The sequence below is a fragment of the Muscardinus avellanarius genome (genome assembly GCF_963383645.1).
Source record: "Muscardinus avellanarius genome assembly, chromosome: 15".
Classification (NCBI taxonomy): domain Eukaryota; kingdom Metazoa; phylum Chordata; class Mammalia; order Rodentia; family Gliridae; genus Muscardinus; species Muscardinus avellanarius.
The window spans coordinates 23,672,786-23,689,738 of record NC_137801.1 but is presented as its reverse complement, the minus strand read 5'-3'; the positions used below and the strand labels follow the sequence as shown (position 1 = coordinate 23,689,738).

General features: G+C 47.3%; 1 protein-coding gene across 1 annotated transcript in view; it reads left to right on the top strand.

Annotated features, from left to right (window-relative positions):
• ALK (ALK receptor tyrosine kinase) overlaps positions 1 to 16,953 on the top strand; it is a gene marked incomplete at both ends in the record, with an annotated part of 721,303 nt that overhangs the window by 629,810 nt on the left and 74,540 nt on the right. Inside the window, 2 exons of the mRNA XM_080711348.1 lie at positions 4,891 to 4,985; positions 5,149 to 5,277. Coding sequence (XP_080567474.1) covers positions 4,891 to 4,985; positions 5,149 to 5,277 — 224 coding nt within the window. The remainder of the gene's footprint in view (positions 1 to 4,890; positions 4,986 to 5,148; positions 5,278 to 16,953) is intronic.

The window sequence follows — 16,953 nt, the reverse complement described above, 5'->3', positions numbered from 1 at the left end:
TTAACTCAAAATAGATAAAAGACCTAAATATAAATCTTAAGACTATAAACTTTTAGGAGAAAATCTGGGTCATAAAACCTCACAACATTGAAATTGGCAGTGATTTCTTGGATATGATTTCATTGGCACAGGCAACAGAAGAGTATACAAACTCCCTAAAAAATATTGTATATCCAAAGACAATGTAAACAGAGTTAACAGTTACTAATAGAATGGGATAAAATATTTCACAAATGCTATATCTGAAGGTATATTAATATTCCAACTAGAAATCCTAAAAATTAACAACAATAAAGGCAAACAATACCCTTTAGAGATAGGTAAAAGACTAACATAAATAATGAATCTCCACAGATAACCAATCTTAGTTGTCTGTTGGATGGAAAATCTTGTTTCTCTGGTTCTGGTGTGTGTTACCTATTTCTTCTTTGTAGTTAATTTCTTTGAGTATTTTCTCTAGTGCTGGTTTTGAAGACATAAATTCCTTCAGTTTCTCTTTGTCATGGAAGCTTCTTATTTCTCCATCTAATTTGATAGAAAGTTTTGCTGGGTAGGAAATTTTTGGCTGGAAGTTGTTTTCTTTCAGAATTGTTACTCCAAGCTCTTCTGGCTCTCATAACTTGGTTTGGGAAGTCTGGAATGATTCTAATTGGTTTGCCTCTGAATGTCACTTGGCCCTTTGCTTTTGTTGCCTTTAAGATTCTCTGCTTGGCTTCCACATTGGTCATTTTGACAATTATGTGGCGTGAGGATCCTCTTCTCCGATCCTGTCTAAAGGGGGTTCTATAAGTTTCCTGGACCTGTGTATCAACCTCTTGCTTTATATCTGGAAATTTTTCTGCTATTACTTCTTTGAAGAGATTGTTGATCCCTTTGGTTTCACTTTCTTTTCCCTCCTCTATTCAAATTATTCTTAGGTTAGCTCTCTTAAAATGGGCCCATATTTCTTCAATATTAGATTCCTGTTGTCGGATATTTTTTTCTAGATTAGAAACTATGTGTTCATTTTTGGAACGATCATCTTCTAAGAGAGAGATTTGTTCTCCATGTGTTCTAATCGGTTGTTTGTGCTTTGAATTGAGGCCTTTACTTCATTAATTACATCTTTTATCTCTTTTTGGCTCTCTCTGAATTCTTTTCGAAGCACCTCTATTATTTCTACAGTTATTTTCCTGATTTGATCTTCTAGAAATCTGATTTTCTGTTTTATCGGGTTCTGATGTGGTGGGGTTGTGAGCATTTGTTGCTCCAGTATTATTCCTCTTTCCCATGATTTCAGAAGTTTGTGCCTTCTCTGGGTTCTTCCCTTGGGTCACTATGACTTCACTTAAGGTGCTCTAGATCTCGAGTCAGTAGTATCTCAGACCCCACTACTCCTTTACTGGGTTGTATCACAGAGTCTCCGACCCAGAGAGTCGATAGAGGCTGCTTTAGACTGTGGGGGGTGCCAGGTTGCAAGTTTTCCTATGGTGTGATATCTCTGCCACCGCCCCTCCTCCACTGGGTCAAGTCCCAGGGAGTACAGTACTGGGATTTCTCCTCTGTGGCCTGCAATTTGACTCACTGTTCTTGAGTACGCAGATGTAGCTGTACTAGCCTTGGTGAATTCGCTGCTGCTGCCGCCGGTGGCAATATGGCACCGCTGCTACACCCTCAGCCGTGGGGCTGGTGTTTTTCTTCTTGGTTTTGATTTCCACCCTGAATCCCTGCAGCGTGTGCTGAGCTCAGCCACTGGGAGCTTTAGATTTTACCTGCGGCGAGAAATCCCGCCTGGCTGTTCCGCAGCGGCTCACCTCGGCTTGCTGTAGCCGTCCGGTGAACTCCCCGCTGCCGCCGGCAGTAAAGCGCTGCTGCCGCGTCTGTGGCTCTGTTCTCAGTCCGCTTTCTCTCTGGAGCCTGGTGATTTTTTTGTTCCTCTGGTGATGGTGTTTTCTGGCTATGAAAGGCACTGATTTTGTGGTAATGGAGATTGGTTGTTAGCGGAGCTCTTAAGCCCCGCTTTTCTCGGTCGCCATCTTCCCGGAAGTTCCCTATTTTTGAAGAGATGATAATAAAAATTCTTCCAATTGGCCTCCAAACATCCCACCATCCTCACCTCTATCCACACTGCCCACACCGAGCAGGACAAGCCCTGTCCCTGTGATAAGTCCCTCACACCGGTATCTTCACCACCTCACACTCCATCCACCCCACACCCATATCCTGGAGATCCCTCCTGCCTTCAGAGCTGACTTAAATACCCGCTTCTCTCTGAAGCTCTCCAGCCTCCCCAGCCTGGTGTAATTGCCCATCCCCTCCGTGGTCACAGGCAGGGCTCTAACCTGCACTCACGTCTTCTAATTCTGTGCTGACACGTGCGCATCCCCTCTCTCTTACGAACAATGAGCCACCTGAATGCAGTGTTCCTGTGCAGTGTTGCTTCTCATCTCCCAGTTGGTCTAAGATAGGGCCAACACTTAACAGCTGTGCCTGAAGTGGAAATAGGTATGTTTCAAGGTTGGAATTAAAAATGCCTTCCAGAAGTGTGAGCTTAAGCACCCAACATGGATGGGTTCTTGTACCGTCTGCACCCTCACACACATGTCCCCAGCAATCCCAAGTGCCCCAGAACAAGATGTGGGACTTCTCTGCTGAGCACTCCTCCTTCCACACCCAGCCAACCCCAGGCCTGTTCTTCCAGAGGGCGGCACATAGATCCTGCCTTGGGGCACATGGCCCAAGGAGACCAGGGCATCTGGCCATGGATTCAACACATTTAGGCATCTCCTCTTTGGAACTGAAGCCAAATCAGGTCCTCTAATCATGACTCTCACACACAAAGGACTGTGGCCAAGCTTCACAAAGATGGGTGAAATCCCAGACAGTTTTATGGAGGCATTCAGTTAAGAAAAATTAGCTACAAGCATGCTGGTTAGATAAAAGTTTACTCTTGATCTCATAGCTTTCCTCTATAGCAGCAGTAACTGTCCTCTGGCTAGAAATAGCCAAGCTGGTGCCTGTCCCTTCTCACGCTGACCAGGGCTCATCTGCTCATGCGTAACGGGGGCTCTCTGCCTCAGCTGCAGTTTACTCCCTCAGTGAAAGTCTATGAGCAGATGTTCTTTACCTGTGTGTGTCTTCGTGTGTGCCTTTTCTTCCTCCACAAATATGTCCCACCCACCCCTGCCTGATCCCTCCAGCCACTGCCACCGGCACTCTGCCTTTCCACTCCTGCTACCCCATGCTACCTGGGTTCATCCTCTCTCTTTTTTCTCCCTCCTCTCTATCTCCTCCTCTCCTTTTTTCCTAGTAGCTTTATGGAGCTATAATTTACGTATCATAGCATTCACTCATTTCAAGTGTACAGGTCAGTGGCTCTTTTTTAGCAACTTTACAGAATTATGCAGAGAGCATGCAACTCAGCTTTAGAGTATTTCCATCACCCCCGAAAGAGTCCTCGAGCTAGTATGTTGCTCACTGTATAACACAGTACTGTTCCCACTCCCAACCCCAGGCAACCACTAATCTGCTTTCTCTATATATAGATCTGACTACTGTAGGTGCTTCCTATGCATAGAATCATCCAATATGAGGTCTTGAACTCACTGTTTGGCTCCTTTAACTTAGCATAATGTTTCTGAGATCCATCTATTTCATAGCACATCTCCTGGACCAGTCTTCTTTATTGTAGAGCAGCATCCCATTGAACGGCTATATACCACCTGGGTTTTATCCAGCCACCGGTTGACAGACATGGCTTTCCTCTCTTACCATTTCAACATTTGTGCCAAATACCAAACCCTATTTTGCAGGCCAATCTTGATTGACTTTTTGAAGTGTGGGAAAGGCTTTCAGGGGTCTCGGGGAAACCCTTACTTTATAGAGGGAAAGAGCTGGTTGACTGACAATCTGCCAAGATGGTGATATCTCAGGAACTAAGTGCACCCAAGGTATTTTTCTATTTATCTCCCTCTAAAGCCTTCCCTGAGTGCAGTCTAGGGACCTGGTCCTCCAAGACTGGAGAGAAACATTATCTCCAGGAGTTATTATTAGCACTTAATGACCTACTCTATGTTGGTTACAAACATTCCCAGGGGTGATAGTGAAATCATTGAATATTTAACAACCAGTTGGGAAACTGCAGCTGATGTGGGACAAGACCCAGGATGCCTGAGATCCCCATCATAGGATGGATTAATCCTTTGGTTGCTGGTCAATGAGGAAACCCAGGAGGTACCAGAGAAGGACCCTCACTGCCTGAAGCAATCAGCATGGGGCACTCAGGGTCAGTTTTCTTTATTAGTTGACACAGAGTATGTTAACCTTGTAATAATTACTTCAGTCCTATAGGTGAGTATGAACTGAATGTTGAGGCCACCTATGTCCACCCACCCATAACCCCAGAAAACCAAAGTGGCCTTCCTGGGGCATGGTGGCCCATGCCTGTAATCCCAGTGCTTGAGAAGCTGAGACAGGAGGTTTGAAGCCAGTATTAACAATTTAGAAGGACTCTCGGCAGCTTAGCAAGAATCTGTTTCAAAATAAGAAGGGATAGGGGGTACAGCTGCTGGAGGTAGAAAATTCCTGGGTTCGATTCTTAGTACTGGAAATAAAAAGAAGAAAGCAAAAGTAATCACTTCAGATAACTGTAGAGTCCTGGTCCCAGGCCGCAAACTCCAGATTGGTTTTAAGGGCCAGATGCCAGCCATCAGCATGATGAGCAATCCTTTAGAAAGAACCATGCTCTATGTTAGAGAAGTTGGAGAGAGGGCTACCACTCTCCTCTTGCAACTACTTTGGGATTAGGTAAGTCTTATAAAAACTAAAGTTCTGAGTGTGGTGGCCAGCACTGAATCCAAGGACATGCCAGCCCAGATGGTTCTTCATGTCCATTTCTCTTGATACCCACAGGTTCTGGCTGCAGATGGTCGCATGGTGGGGGCAAGGATCCAGAGCCACAGTAGCTTTTGACAATATCTCCATCAGCCTGGACTGCTACCTAACCAGTGAGCTCACCCTACCCCTACACTGTCTCCCCAACCCCAACAACCCATGACCTCACCACCGCTCCTTAACCTAAGCCTCATTCTCGCCCACCTTCCCCGGAGAAAACTCACCTCTCTCCTAAAACTGAGCCTCATCTAACTCAGCCCACTCTCTCTGTTGCAGTCAGTGGAGAAGAGAAGATGCAGCCAAACTCAGCACCCACATCAAGAAACCTGTTTGAGAGAAACCCAAACAAGGAACCGAAGCCCCGGGGAAATATAACAAACCACACCCCCATCTTTGACCCCACAGGTAAGGAGTCAGCACACAAATTCAGCACACAGAAGAAAGATGTGTGTGTGTGATTGGGGTAAAGGGCTATGGCTAAAGAATAAAACAGACCAGACACCAGGCATGGTGGCACACACCTGTAATTACAGTACTTGAAGGCTGAGATGGAAAGATTGCAAGTGTGATGCCAGCCTCAAACACTCAGCAAGGCCTTCAGCAACTTAGTGAGACCCTATTTCAAAATAAAATAGGGTTAGGGGTATAGCTCAGAGGTAGAATGTCCTCAAGTTTAATTCATAGTACCAAAGAGAAGGAAGGAAGGAAGGAAGGAAGGAAGGAAGGAAGGAAGGAAGGAGCAGTCTGGAGATGGGAAACTGCATGGGGTTCATGCTGTCTGAGCAATGGAAGCCATTGGAGGGTGTATGAAGGAGCAAGTCTCCCTTATGGCTGGGAAGCTCTAGGACCCACACAGATGACATAATCAAGTTGGAATTCTTTCAACTCAATTCTTTGAAACCGTCCCCATTTACCAAATAAAGTAAGCCTCACCATCAGATCCTCTCTTCTAAAGATGGCTGATCTCAAGGCCAAGGATATCTGTTGCACAGAAGTGGGCTACCCTGTCATAGGTCATGCCCCAAATGCATTCGGTTCAACATGCCTCCCCAGAGCTGGATTCCTGCCAGAGCCATCCTGATCAGCACACTCTGGGCTGGATGACATGTCACCCAGGACTCTTGCTTCAAACACAGGCCTTCAAGCCTCTGGCCATAGCCATAGGCATGACTTCTCCATCTCGCTCCCCATCAAAGGGAAGTTAGAATCAGTCTCCAAAGCCAGCAGATGTTCCTGGCAGTTATAAGGTCAGAGACTGGGGGCCTAGTCCCAGAGGAGCTATACAAGAGTGCCTAGGCCTCACCTGCAATGAGGGGGCTCCCCCACAACCTCAGAGTCCAGACATGGGGCTGCCTTCTGCTATAACTTAAAAAAGCACAGTCCACCCACATTCTTCCTCTTTTTCCTATAAAATGGAAGTCTTTATTAAAATCACAACAGACAAATGATAAATCTCTAATGTCTATTTATGATGTAAAAATCCTTGTTGAGTGCAAAGAGTTAACAGAAAAAGAGGCTTACAGCTTTGCCACTAAGTTTTCAGGATCTTTCTTACTAACTAAACATTAGCAATGCCTTGTGTTTGGAGAGATCCTTTCCTTTCTGTCCCCTGCAGTGCTGCCTCTGATTCTGACCCCTTCCTCAGCCTGATCTGATCCAGCTGCCAAACCCGGGTGGAAGAGGTAGCTGCTTTTACCATCCCTCTTCCTCCTTACTGTCATCCTTCACCTCCAATGAGAACCCTGGACAGCCTTTCCATTCCACACAAGGAGGGGAACCCAGCCTATGGAACAGCTCAAGAGAGCTGGCAAGCTCTCTTGATTTCCCTCTTACATTCATGATTCATGAAAATGTCTCAAATGAGGCAGACAGCCTTTACCTTACCCATTCAGCGCCCCTTCCTGCCACCCAACCTGTGATACCCCTCCAACTACCACCTTTTTATGATAAACTCAGGACATTTACAAATTCATACATGTATAAATTCAGGACACAGGCCTGAATTACCTTCCCCTTTCAGCATGCTTAGCAACCATAGCAGCAAACCCCTTGCCCTGGCCCAACTACCAGTGCCGATTACCTAGGAGGGACTCCAGAAGCATCTATTGATTGACCAGCAGACAGCTGGAGGCCTGAGCTGGGTTCTCAGATGTCAGCAGCCAGCACTTAGGACACAGTCATCCACCCTGCCCGAGTCTGGGTTTATTGCCATGTAGCTCCCACTGTCCCTTAAAGGCTAATCGATAAGGGCCTGCCCAGTGGCCACTCAGGCTAATGAAATCACATGGTGGCTCCTAAGCGGTGATGGCTCCTCACCACCTCCAAACAGAATTAGAAGTGGGCGGCTGCCTGGGGGATAGGAGATGATTTCCGCTAAAGGTATAACCCCCCACCCCAACCCCTGCCTGAGCTCCTACAGCCCTGATCCCAGCAAGAGCCTCTCCCACTTCTGGGAAGGCTAGGACATCCATTGAGCCAAATGCATCCCTGGGAAGGCTTGGGGTTACATCAGCCAGCCAGGGCTCCTCAGAAAGCCATACCACATAAGGAGCCACTGCTCCCCAGGAATCTGCTGCCACATCGGGGATCAGCGTAGGTGAGGGAGATGCTGAGCTGGGCCCCAACGCCCCTCTCCTACTGTGTTCCAGGTTGAGGGGCATCTCTCCCATCATGACTGAGTCCCCTAGTCCCATCTTGCTGCAGATTCCTACCAGTGTGTACAGATGTGGGGGTGTATGTTTTCTTGAAGGGGATTTCCCATGGGCAGGGCCATCTTTCCCCACCACCCACAGGTATGTCCACTGAGCCCCCGGGCTCAACTTTATGGTCAGAGACACCAGGCCACGCTGGCCCTGACCTCGCCTGGCTCTCATCCAGACCCACCGCAGACACTGCTCATTTCCTCTGTGGTCAGATCTGTGCTCAGAAATACTGAAGAAAATAAGATTGCAGGTCAGGAACTCTGAGAACTTCTGGTCTAGAAGAGGGGCGGGGGTAAGCAGATGAGTAAACTCGGCATAGATTCCCAGACCATGTTGGAACAAAATAGAGATATATAAAAAATGCAAAGTTGTCACTGAATCTTTCAATGTATTCACTTTAAGTAGATGTGGGGAGCAGCACTGAGTCATTTCTCTTTCTGAAAAGGGGGCAAAGAAGTTTGAGAATCTATGAAAAGCAATGTGCCTCCAACACAGAGAGCTGAGGAAGATCCTGGAGGAGGCATGGTCTGGGCAGACTCCTGAAGCCATACACACTCAGTCATAATCATCCAAAGCCCATGTGCCCAGCACAGCCCCTGTTCCCAGACTGACTGCGACAGGGGTGAGGTTGACCAGTCCGCGGTGGTCAGGGGAAGGAGGGCAGCCTGCGAGCTGACAGGGCAGGCCTGGAATTTCAAGCAGAGCCCAGGATCAGAGCTTCTGCCTGGGAGGATCCCTGGAGAAGAGCAGAGGGACAGGGCCTGGAGGGGAAGGGAAGGAACAGTCACTGCGGGCTCATCCTGGGTAGGCTGCTCTGTGCATCAGATTGTCCCCACAATGGCCTGGGATGGTTGCTGTTATTATTGTCGTAGGGAGGAGGAAACTGGTCTAAAGATTTTAAGAGTCCTGTGACTGGTGGGGAGTGGGCCCAGATGTGAACCCAAAGTCTACATTCTTTCACTCAGCTAAGCCTCTGCTAGGTAAGGGAGTCTCCAAACAGAGATAAACTCAAAAAGTAAAAGAGGTAGGGAGAGAATTCCAGGACCCCCTGTGTGAACAGTCAACAAATCCGCTCCCAACCCTTTGACAAAGAATCAAGAAGACAAGATAATAAGATTTTCTTCCCAAAGTTCAGCGCTGTCAATTTCTGCCAAGCTGGAACAGGGATGGCTGGTGGCATTTCACCTCCCTTCCAGGCAGCCATTGGAGCAACTCCTAAAAACACAGAGGCCAACTAGGGTCATTTTGAAAGCAGCTAAGGTGCTTGCAAATCTCCCTAAACACTCCTCATGTTCCCCAAGCCATTCAGCCTGACCCTGTGGTCTGGTTGGGATTGGTCTGAAGTTAGATTCACCCGCAGGCCAGGGGTCAGGCCGCAGCCTCTGGGCGGGGGAAAGCTTGCCCAGGTGCTTTGTCGGCATTCTCGGAAGCCTCTGAGTCACTTTGGCTAATCAGATGAAGAGGCTGAAGGAGAAAAGGGGGCGAGTATTAAGTCCAGGGAAATTACATTTGTCGGCTTTGCACATACAATTATGCTAACCAAATGGTTGGGGTAATGTGATCACCCTGGCTGCAGAGCAGGGATTCTCTCTCTCTCTCTCTCTCTCTCTCTCTCTCTCTCTCTCTCTCTCTCTCTCTCTCTCTCTCTCATTCTCTCTCTCTCTCTCTCTCCCTCCCTCCCTCCTTCCCTCCCTCTCTCTCCTCTATTTCCCAGTCTCCCATCTTTCTCTCTGTCTTCCTCTCTGCCTGCCTCTCTGGTGGTAACAGATGATGGTAGGGGTGAGGAGATGACAGGCAAGCTCTGTCATCTCCCTCCCTCAAAAGCCCAGGTGAGGACAAGCAGGCCCACAGGCCTCTACCCTCTCCTCTGAGCTCAGATGCTTCACAGGGAGGGCCAAAAGGGATCAGATTAGTTAAAACAAGGACTCAATCCTGCAGTCCAGCCTTGTGGAATCTTGGCCTCCAAGCCTGACCTCCAAATTGTCTGGTGACGTCTTCTGAGTGACATTTCTTGCTAATGGGGGAGAAAGGCGATTAAAAAATATGTAGAAAGCCAAGAAGGGCCGTGGAGCGGGAGTCAGAAGCTCTGAGCCGGGCTCTGGCCAGTTTGCACTAGGAAGCCAGGGTCCTGGGGCTGCTCTGCCTCACGTAGCCACACTTCCTGGGCATGTCTGCCAGTTACCGCCCTTGGTACTGGGCGTAGTATGAACACAGACAAGGGCAGGCCAAGTGCTATATTTAAAAAGTCAAGGTTCAAAGCAGGTGGTTTCCTAGCCCCTCCCATTCCCAGCCCTGTGAGAGCCCATGCCGAAGGGCTGTGGAATAAGGGAGCCAGAGATTCCTTTGGCCCATCTCCCCAACTAACCCGTGGCCCAGCTAATATGCCCAGAAGTCAGGGTGACAGACTGGCCATTTCCACACATGTCCCTGTGATTCAAGAACAGATGCCAATTCCAATGAGGAAGTTTTATGTGTTTCATATAAATTGATTGGGTCTATTTCTCCTAAATGCATTATCCATTCACCACAGAACAACTATTAGAGTTAATAGAATTTGTAGCTAGAGCCATTACGTTCAAAGCACGCCCTTCTGGGGATGACGGCATTATCGAAAGGCAGGCTTCGCCGGCCCGCCCCCTCCCCAGAACCTGTCTTCCCACGCCAGGGGCTCTGTTGCCCCCAGAGCCTCTGCACTCAGGCCCCTGCAGACCCAGCCGAGTTCTTATCAGTAGCACACTCCAGTGGTAAGGCTCCCTCCCTTCCAGTTCACCCTGTTCCAAATAAATAAGGCTTCATAATCCAATTCCAAAATATCCTGTCATCCCGTCATTTGTTGGCATTTGTAGACAACCCTGTGCCAGGCCGGGGTAGGGAGGAGCCCAGATGGCTTCTTCAGCCTTAGCTCTCTTCACCGAATGCCAGTTTGGAAGACCGAAAGTTCCAAGATGTGAGTGGTCAGGAGACTAGACAGGGTAAGGTGCCAAGGAAGCCACTGCCCCTGCGGTGAGAGACCCCAATCAAACTCTTGGGTTAACTGTGTCATTAACAGCCTACCCAGAAATGCCCAATTACAGACATGCTCCAGGACTTGCCGATGCAGCAGCGAGCTGGTCAGCCCATTGGGGACCTGAGTGCAAGCCAGGGTTTCTCCAAGTGTGGTCTCACATCATCCACATCTGGGTCACCTGGCAGGGAGAGGCAGTGCCTACAACTGGAGCTTATTAAAAATGCAGATTTGTGGGGCGCTGCAGCCCTGTGGAACGCCAGGAGAGGAAGTCAAAATTCATATCTTCCACCGGCCCTTCAGGAAAGCCTGATGAGCAACAAAGTCTAGCAACGTAGGATGGCAGCTCGACCTCCTTGTGCCGGCCAGCAGCCTGGGCCTCGGGAAGGTGGAGGTGGACTCAGGGCCACGCGGCCTCTTTCAGGTTCTACCTTTCAGACAGCAAAGGCCTGGTGTTGAGTTGTGCCCACTACATGCAATGGTGACCTCTGCTCCCTGGGCGTTGCTGGGTGCAGGAAGTGAGCCGAGCCTTCCTGCTCCTTTATCTCATTTGTCGGTGCCATATTAACCCCCTTTTCCAGATGAAGAGACTGAGGCCCAGAGAGGTTAAGTAATTTGCCATATGATGTATGACTTTCGTAAAAGGCTAACAAAACATCTTTCTTAAAAATCACACAGAACGTAAAGTTTTCTAAGCCAGATGACATCTGGAAGGGCAAAGCTGTGAGAAAGTAACCCTAGAGGGAGCCCACTGTAGAATGGGGCTTCTAGAGGGATCTCCCTTTTCTGAAAAACCCAGTTTCTTCCATTCTTTTGTGCTTAAACAGCACATCTGCCTCTTCACTAATATTCCCGACAGTGTGCGAGGCGGCAGTGCACCCACACGCATGCAGGAAAGCTGATAGTCGCAGCCAACTGGCATTCCTGGGTGCCCCCTGCCTTCAGGGGGCACTTGGGAGCACTTCTGTTAGCACCCATTCAATGGAGGCGAAACCGCTCTTGAAGGAGACGCAGATCTAGGACTACAGATACCCTTGGAACCCACAGACCCTGGCCATTCCCCTGCTCAGCCGCCCCGCTGTTTAACCCAGTGCTGTATGCTCTCTCTTCCTTTGCCAATTTTAGATTATCACCTATTTATAGCAAGCGTGCTAGTGGTGACACATGAAGCACCAGCCTTAATGAGGTCCACGGGCTCCCAGGCACCGCTGCAGGTTTGGCACCTCCCAATTAGACTGTCACTCTTCATTTGTGCGTGCCCCCCTCCCCTGGGAGCCAGCACAGCTGTGTCTGGGAAGAGAGGAACTACTTAGAAGAGATGGAACTTCTTGGTGATTCATGATTCCCATTACTAACATGTGTGAGTCTCTTCCACTGGGAGAGCTTTGCAAGCTAAAGGGCCAGTCAGCACTCCCAAGAGGGGGCCAGATCCAAGGACCAGGGTCTGCTTGATGTCCACGAGGGAGAAAGCACTTCCTCAGGGACTTACGGACAGTGACCAGACAGAACTGACATCAGGGTTGAAGGCAGAATGCCTGCTTCCAGGTGTATACAACGGGGCTTCCAGGTGTATGATCCACCATCTGTAGACCACCTACTTCCATTTGTGCATGGGTCAACCAATACCAGATACATTCAGTGTCCCTCTGGTTTGATTGGTTGATTGGTTGATTGATTGATTGACTTACTTGTGGTACTGGGGATTAAACTCAGGGGTGTTCTACCCTGAACCTCAGCTCTTTTTATTTTTTATTTTTAGACAAGGTCTCACTAAGTTACCAAAGCTGCCCTTGAACTTGCAATCTTCCTGCCTCAGCCTGGCAATGCAGGTGTGCTCCACTGCGCCCAGCTCTCATTTGATTCTTGCAAACTCCTGAGGAAGCAAGTGCATAGTTCTTAAGAGCGCCAGTTACCTGGGTCTGAATCCCAGCTAGACCACTCACTTTAAGCAACTCCCTTCGACTATCTGTGCCTTTTCTCATACCGAAAAATGGTGCTTATATTATTAGTACTTACATCTCATAGGTTTGATGTAAGATCATATTAATTAATAACATGTCAAGGGCCTGGAGAAGCAATTGACAGAATATGTGAACTATTGCTGTTTTCCCCAATTTTAGAATTGAGGAAACAGAGGATCAGAGAGTAGGTGACTTGTGCTACCAATCCACTGCAGAGCCAAGGTTGAAAGTCAAGGCCGCTCACTCCAGAGCTTTCTCCCTCTAAACCCATGCCTGGTAGGAACAATACGAAATACAACCTGACTGCTGACCAGCCCGAGGGAGACACTCCTGCTCATCCATATCGGCAGTTTTATCTTTCTATTCAGGAGGTTCAGTGCAGCATTCAATGTAGACAACATCACTGCTTACCCAGAATCCCCATCCATAACTTTGACCAAGTTATGCTGTGTGCCTGTACAAATAGGTAACAAGGAATCCCACCATTATGTGAAATCATGATGTATCAATAAAAAAAAAAACTTCTAAAAGAGGATTAATATAGAGTTGAGTACCATCTAACAAGCATGTGCTAGGCACTTGCTCTGTGCTGGCTGTGAACAGACTGAAAGCTGCTCTTGAAAAAATATACCTTCCAGGGCTGTGTGCACATGAGCCCCACGTGAAACCACTAGTCTCCCAGTCCGAGAGACTCTAGTCCCATCTAGAATGAGGACAGGTGCTCCTGAGCACAGCCCTGCTTTAACCTGCCCTCCATGGTGCATAGCAAATTACTTTGAACTAATCATCATTAAAAAAAAAAAAAAAAAGGAAAAAAGAAACCCAGGATCCTATGAGAAAGCAAGACAAAGGCCGATTGAATCTCCAGCCTGATACTCCGTGGTGGTGGGACTATAGCAAAGCTACCAGCAGAACTCCACTGCTTCCTGCCTCCTGCTGACCTGAGAAAACATGGTTTTCTCCCATTGGTTTCAGCGACAGATTACATAAGTGGGAGACAATAAATGATCCAGGAACTCCGGGCTCAGCACGCCTTGATTAAGATCATTTAGCTCATAGACCAGCTGAACACAAAGAGCTCCCCCATCAGTGCACGTGCGTTTAGCACTTGGTGTTTAGAAAGACCGCTTTTAATCAGCCTTCTGCTCCCGGACTCGCTGCCTCTGCCTGTAAAACAACCCTGCACCCCTCAGAGCCTGTCCACTCCCTGCTTGTTGCAGCAAGACTTCAGTGGTCTTGACACAGACCTGTTTTGTTTTGATTTTAATTCCTCTGGGATAGCAGCTGGACCAAGGATCCAGAAGGACAAACGCTAAAATGCTAATCCTGAATTACAAAGGGGGGATTTCCTGTTTGCCCTCCTCCACCAAAGGAAAAGAAATAAAGAGGTGACACTACCTTCACAGAGTCAGGAGTCAGGAGGGGAGAGAGAGCAGCAGGCAGAACCCAGACCAGCCAAAGCCTCCCTCCTGGGAGTTTACAAAGAGATCAGGAAGCCCAAGAAAGTACTGGGATGTGCCTTTGGGGTGCCCTGATAGTTATGCATTACTTTGAAATAAATTACCATAAACAGAGTAGATTACAACAACATGCATTTGTTTTTGTTGATCCATCTCTGTACATTAAGAAGCCAGGTCCGGCCCAGCAGGGTGTTCCCCTTCATGGTTTCCCAGAAGGTTCCCAGCAAGGTTTTATCCAGGGCTGCAGTCTCATCATTAGATAGCTTGCCGGGGGAAGGGTTCGTTCCCAAGCCTATGTGGCTGTGGGCAGATCTGGGAGGCACTGGACTGAGGGGCTTGGTTCCTAACTGTCTAGAGGCCTCTCTCAGTCCCTCCTCACCACGGTGGCATTCTGTATTGACTCTAGTGAAGGGAACGGAGAGGGAAGATCAGAGGGAGAAAATGAGAGGAAGCCTGCTAGCAAGAAGCCAACAGAAGTTACAGTCTTAGAGCACACACACAAAATTGATATCCCATCGCCTTTACATACCCTATTGTTTGAGAGCACTCTTGTATCTCACTCATACTCCAAGGCAGAGGATTGCACAGATGTGAACATCAAGGAGAGAGAGACCTCCTTATAGCCCACCTGCAGTGGCTTTGTATGCCAGAGATCACCCAATAGCCAGGAAGCCCTGAGAGCCCACTGGAGATTCTGAGGAGTAATCCCAGCAACTCAAGAGGCCAAGGCAGAAGGATTGCAAGTTCAAGGCCAGCCTGGGAAACTTAGTAAGACACTGTCTCAAAATAAAATAAAAAGGGGCTATAGTTCAGTGGTTGAGCACTTGCCTAGCATACATGAGGCCCTGGGTTCAATGCCCAGTACTACAAAAAAAAATTCCCAGAATCAAGCCTGAGTTTATCTATCCAACATTTCACAGGCACTTAAGTATTCACCTGCTAAATGCCACATAATAGCAAGATGGCAGTTAAGTGGATTGGCAGAGAATTCTAGAGACCAAGGCTCTTTGTCAGAGCTGCATATAATAGTGAGCAAATGAGATCATTTCTAACAGCTTTAGCAATACTAATATGCAATGTTATTGTGATTCTGCTATTGATGTTATTATCAAAATACATAGCCCAAAATATGTGACCAATGCACTCGATCCCTCATACGTTGCTATCCTAAGTATTCCATGTATTTATGATTTGCCTCTTTCTATGAGCTGGACACTCCTTTGAGTATATACCTAACTGTGCTAGGCATAGGCATATTTTCCTTTCTCTCTCTCTCTCTCTCTCTCTCTCTCTCTCTCTCTCTCTGTGTGTGTGTGTGTGTGTGTGTGTGTGTGTGTGTGTGTGTGTTACTGGAGATTGAATACAGGGGTGTTCTACCTCTGAGCTTCATCCCCAGCCCTATTTAAATTTTTTTTTTTTAATTTGGAAACAGGATCTCACTAAGCTGCTGAGAACCTTGCTAAGTTGCTGAGACTGGTCTTGAACATGGAATCCTCCTGTCTCAGCCTTCAAAATACTGAGATTACACATGTGCACCATTATGCCCATTTCCTCATTTTCTCTTTACACAAGTTACAAGCCAACTCCGGTTTCTTGTCTCATAAACCAAGAAGAAAGGGGGTAGTATTTTACATACTGGGTCTCATCCTCTCATCCAGTGAATTCCCCGGCCAAATTTTCAAATGCAAACCTCATAGTGCACTTGGGGGAAATAAGTGATTTTTCTAGGATCTAGAAGATTATCCCAAAAGGACTCATGTGTCAATATCAGTTGAAAGAGAGTCTTTAGTCTTCTAAATCTTGTCAAGCTATTGGAAACCATGGGAGCTCCAAAACCTTCTCCATGAACATTTTTCTACTAAAATCCTGAGTGATTATGCTGGAGAGGTCTGATTTATGTTTTTAGTGAATGTTGACAGAAACTTTGTAATAAGGTAAGAGTAAATTTTGTTTATGTAATTATTATTCTTCTGTAAGTGACTGACAGATTTAACAATCATATTCCAGAATTGATATTAACATGTAAGGAAAAATAAGACATAGCTGAGGACTGAGGACATAGGGAGGGCATAATTGAGGGCTTAGTGTAATAACTTAACTGAATCAGAAAAACTTCCTGGGCCTCAGGATGACTGCCTGGAAAATAGAGCTGTTTCTGTCCCTTAGATGGACTTTCTGATTTTAATCTTACTAACTAGTTCACTTAGCCTATCAACTGATCAGTTCCATCAGCCATCAGGCTAGTGGAATGTCCCCACTGCTAAGGTGTGGGGCTCAGGTGTCTTCTCAAAGACTGCAGGGCTCTTGGAGTTGCAAATGTATGCTATTGCATATATGTGTATGTGATCAAGCAAGGGTGTGTGTGAATGTGTATGCCCATTCCTTGGAAGCCTACCCCCTTTCCACTGTGGGTAAGAGACAAAGTAGCTTGCATCACACACTCATTTGTAGTACCAGAACTCCTCCTTCACTAACTGTTCTCCATCTCTCTAACACAAGTGCTCTAAGGGACCAGAAGTCCCACTGACTCCTCAATATGTATGACCTCCCCCTCTGGCCAGTCCAGTGGGCTTGGGAGCTGGTATGGGCCCAATCTCTTCTTTTCTATTTGTTCTGTTTGGGTTTTGTCTTTCATTGAACAAAGATTTTCTAACTACATTCTACATAACCCACACTGTTTAAGGCCCTGGACACAAGGCAGAAAAGAAAACAGACTGAGTCCCAGTCTTGTAGGGAACACACACTAGTGCAGGAGACAGACACATGTACAGATGACATCATTTCTGACAGTTCTGTGCTTAGCAGGGCACAGAAGTAATGGTGGCCAGGCACTGTGGTGTGTGCACGTATTGTGATGATGTATTGAATGAGAAAACTTTGGGGTCCTTCAAGTGTGTGTCAGGGAAGAACCAAAAAAACACTCTTGGCTACTAATATTAGGATTTCAGTTTTTA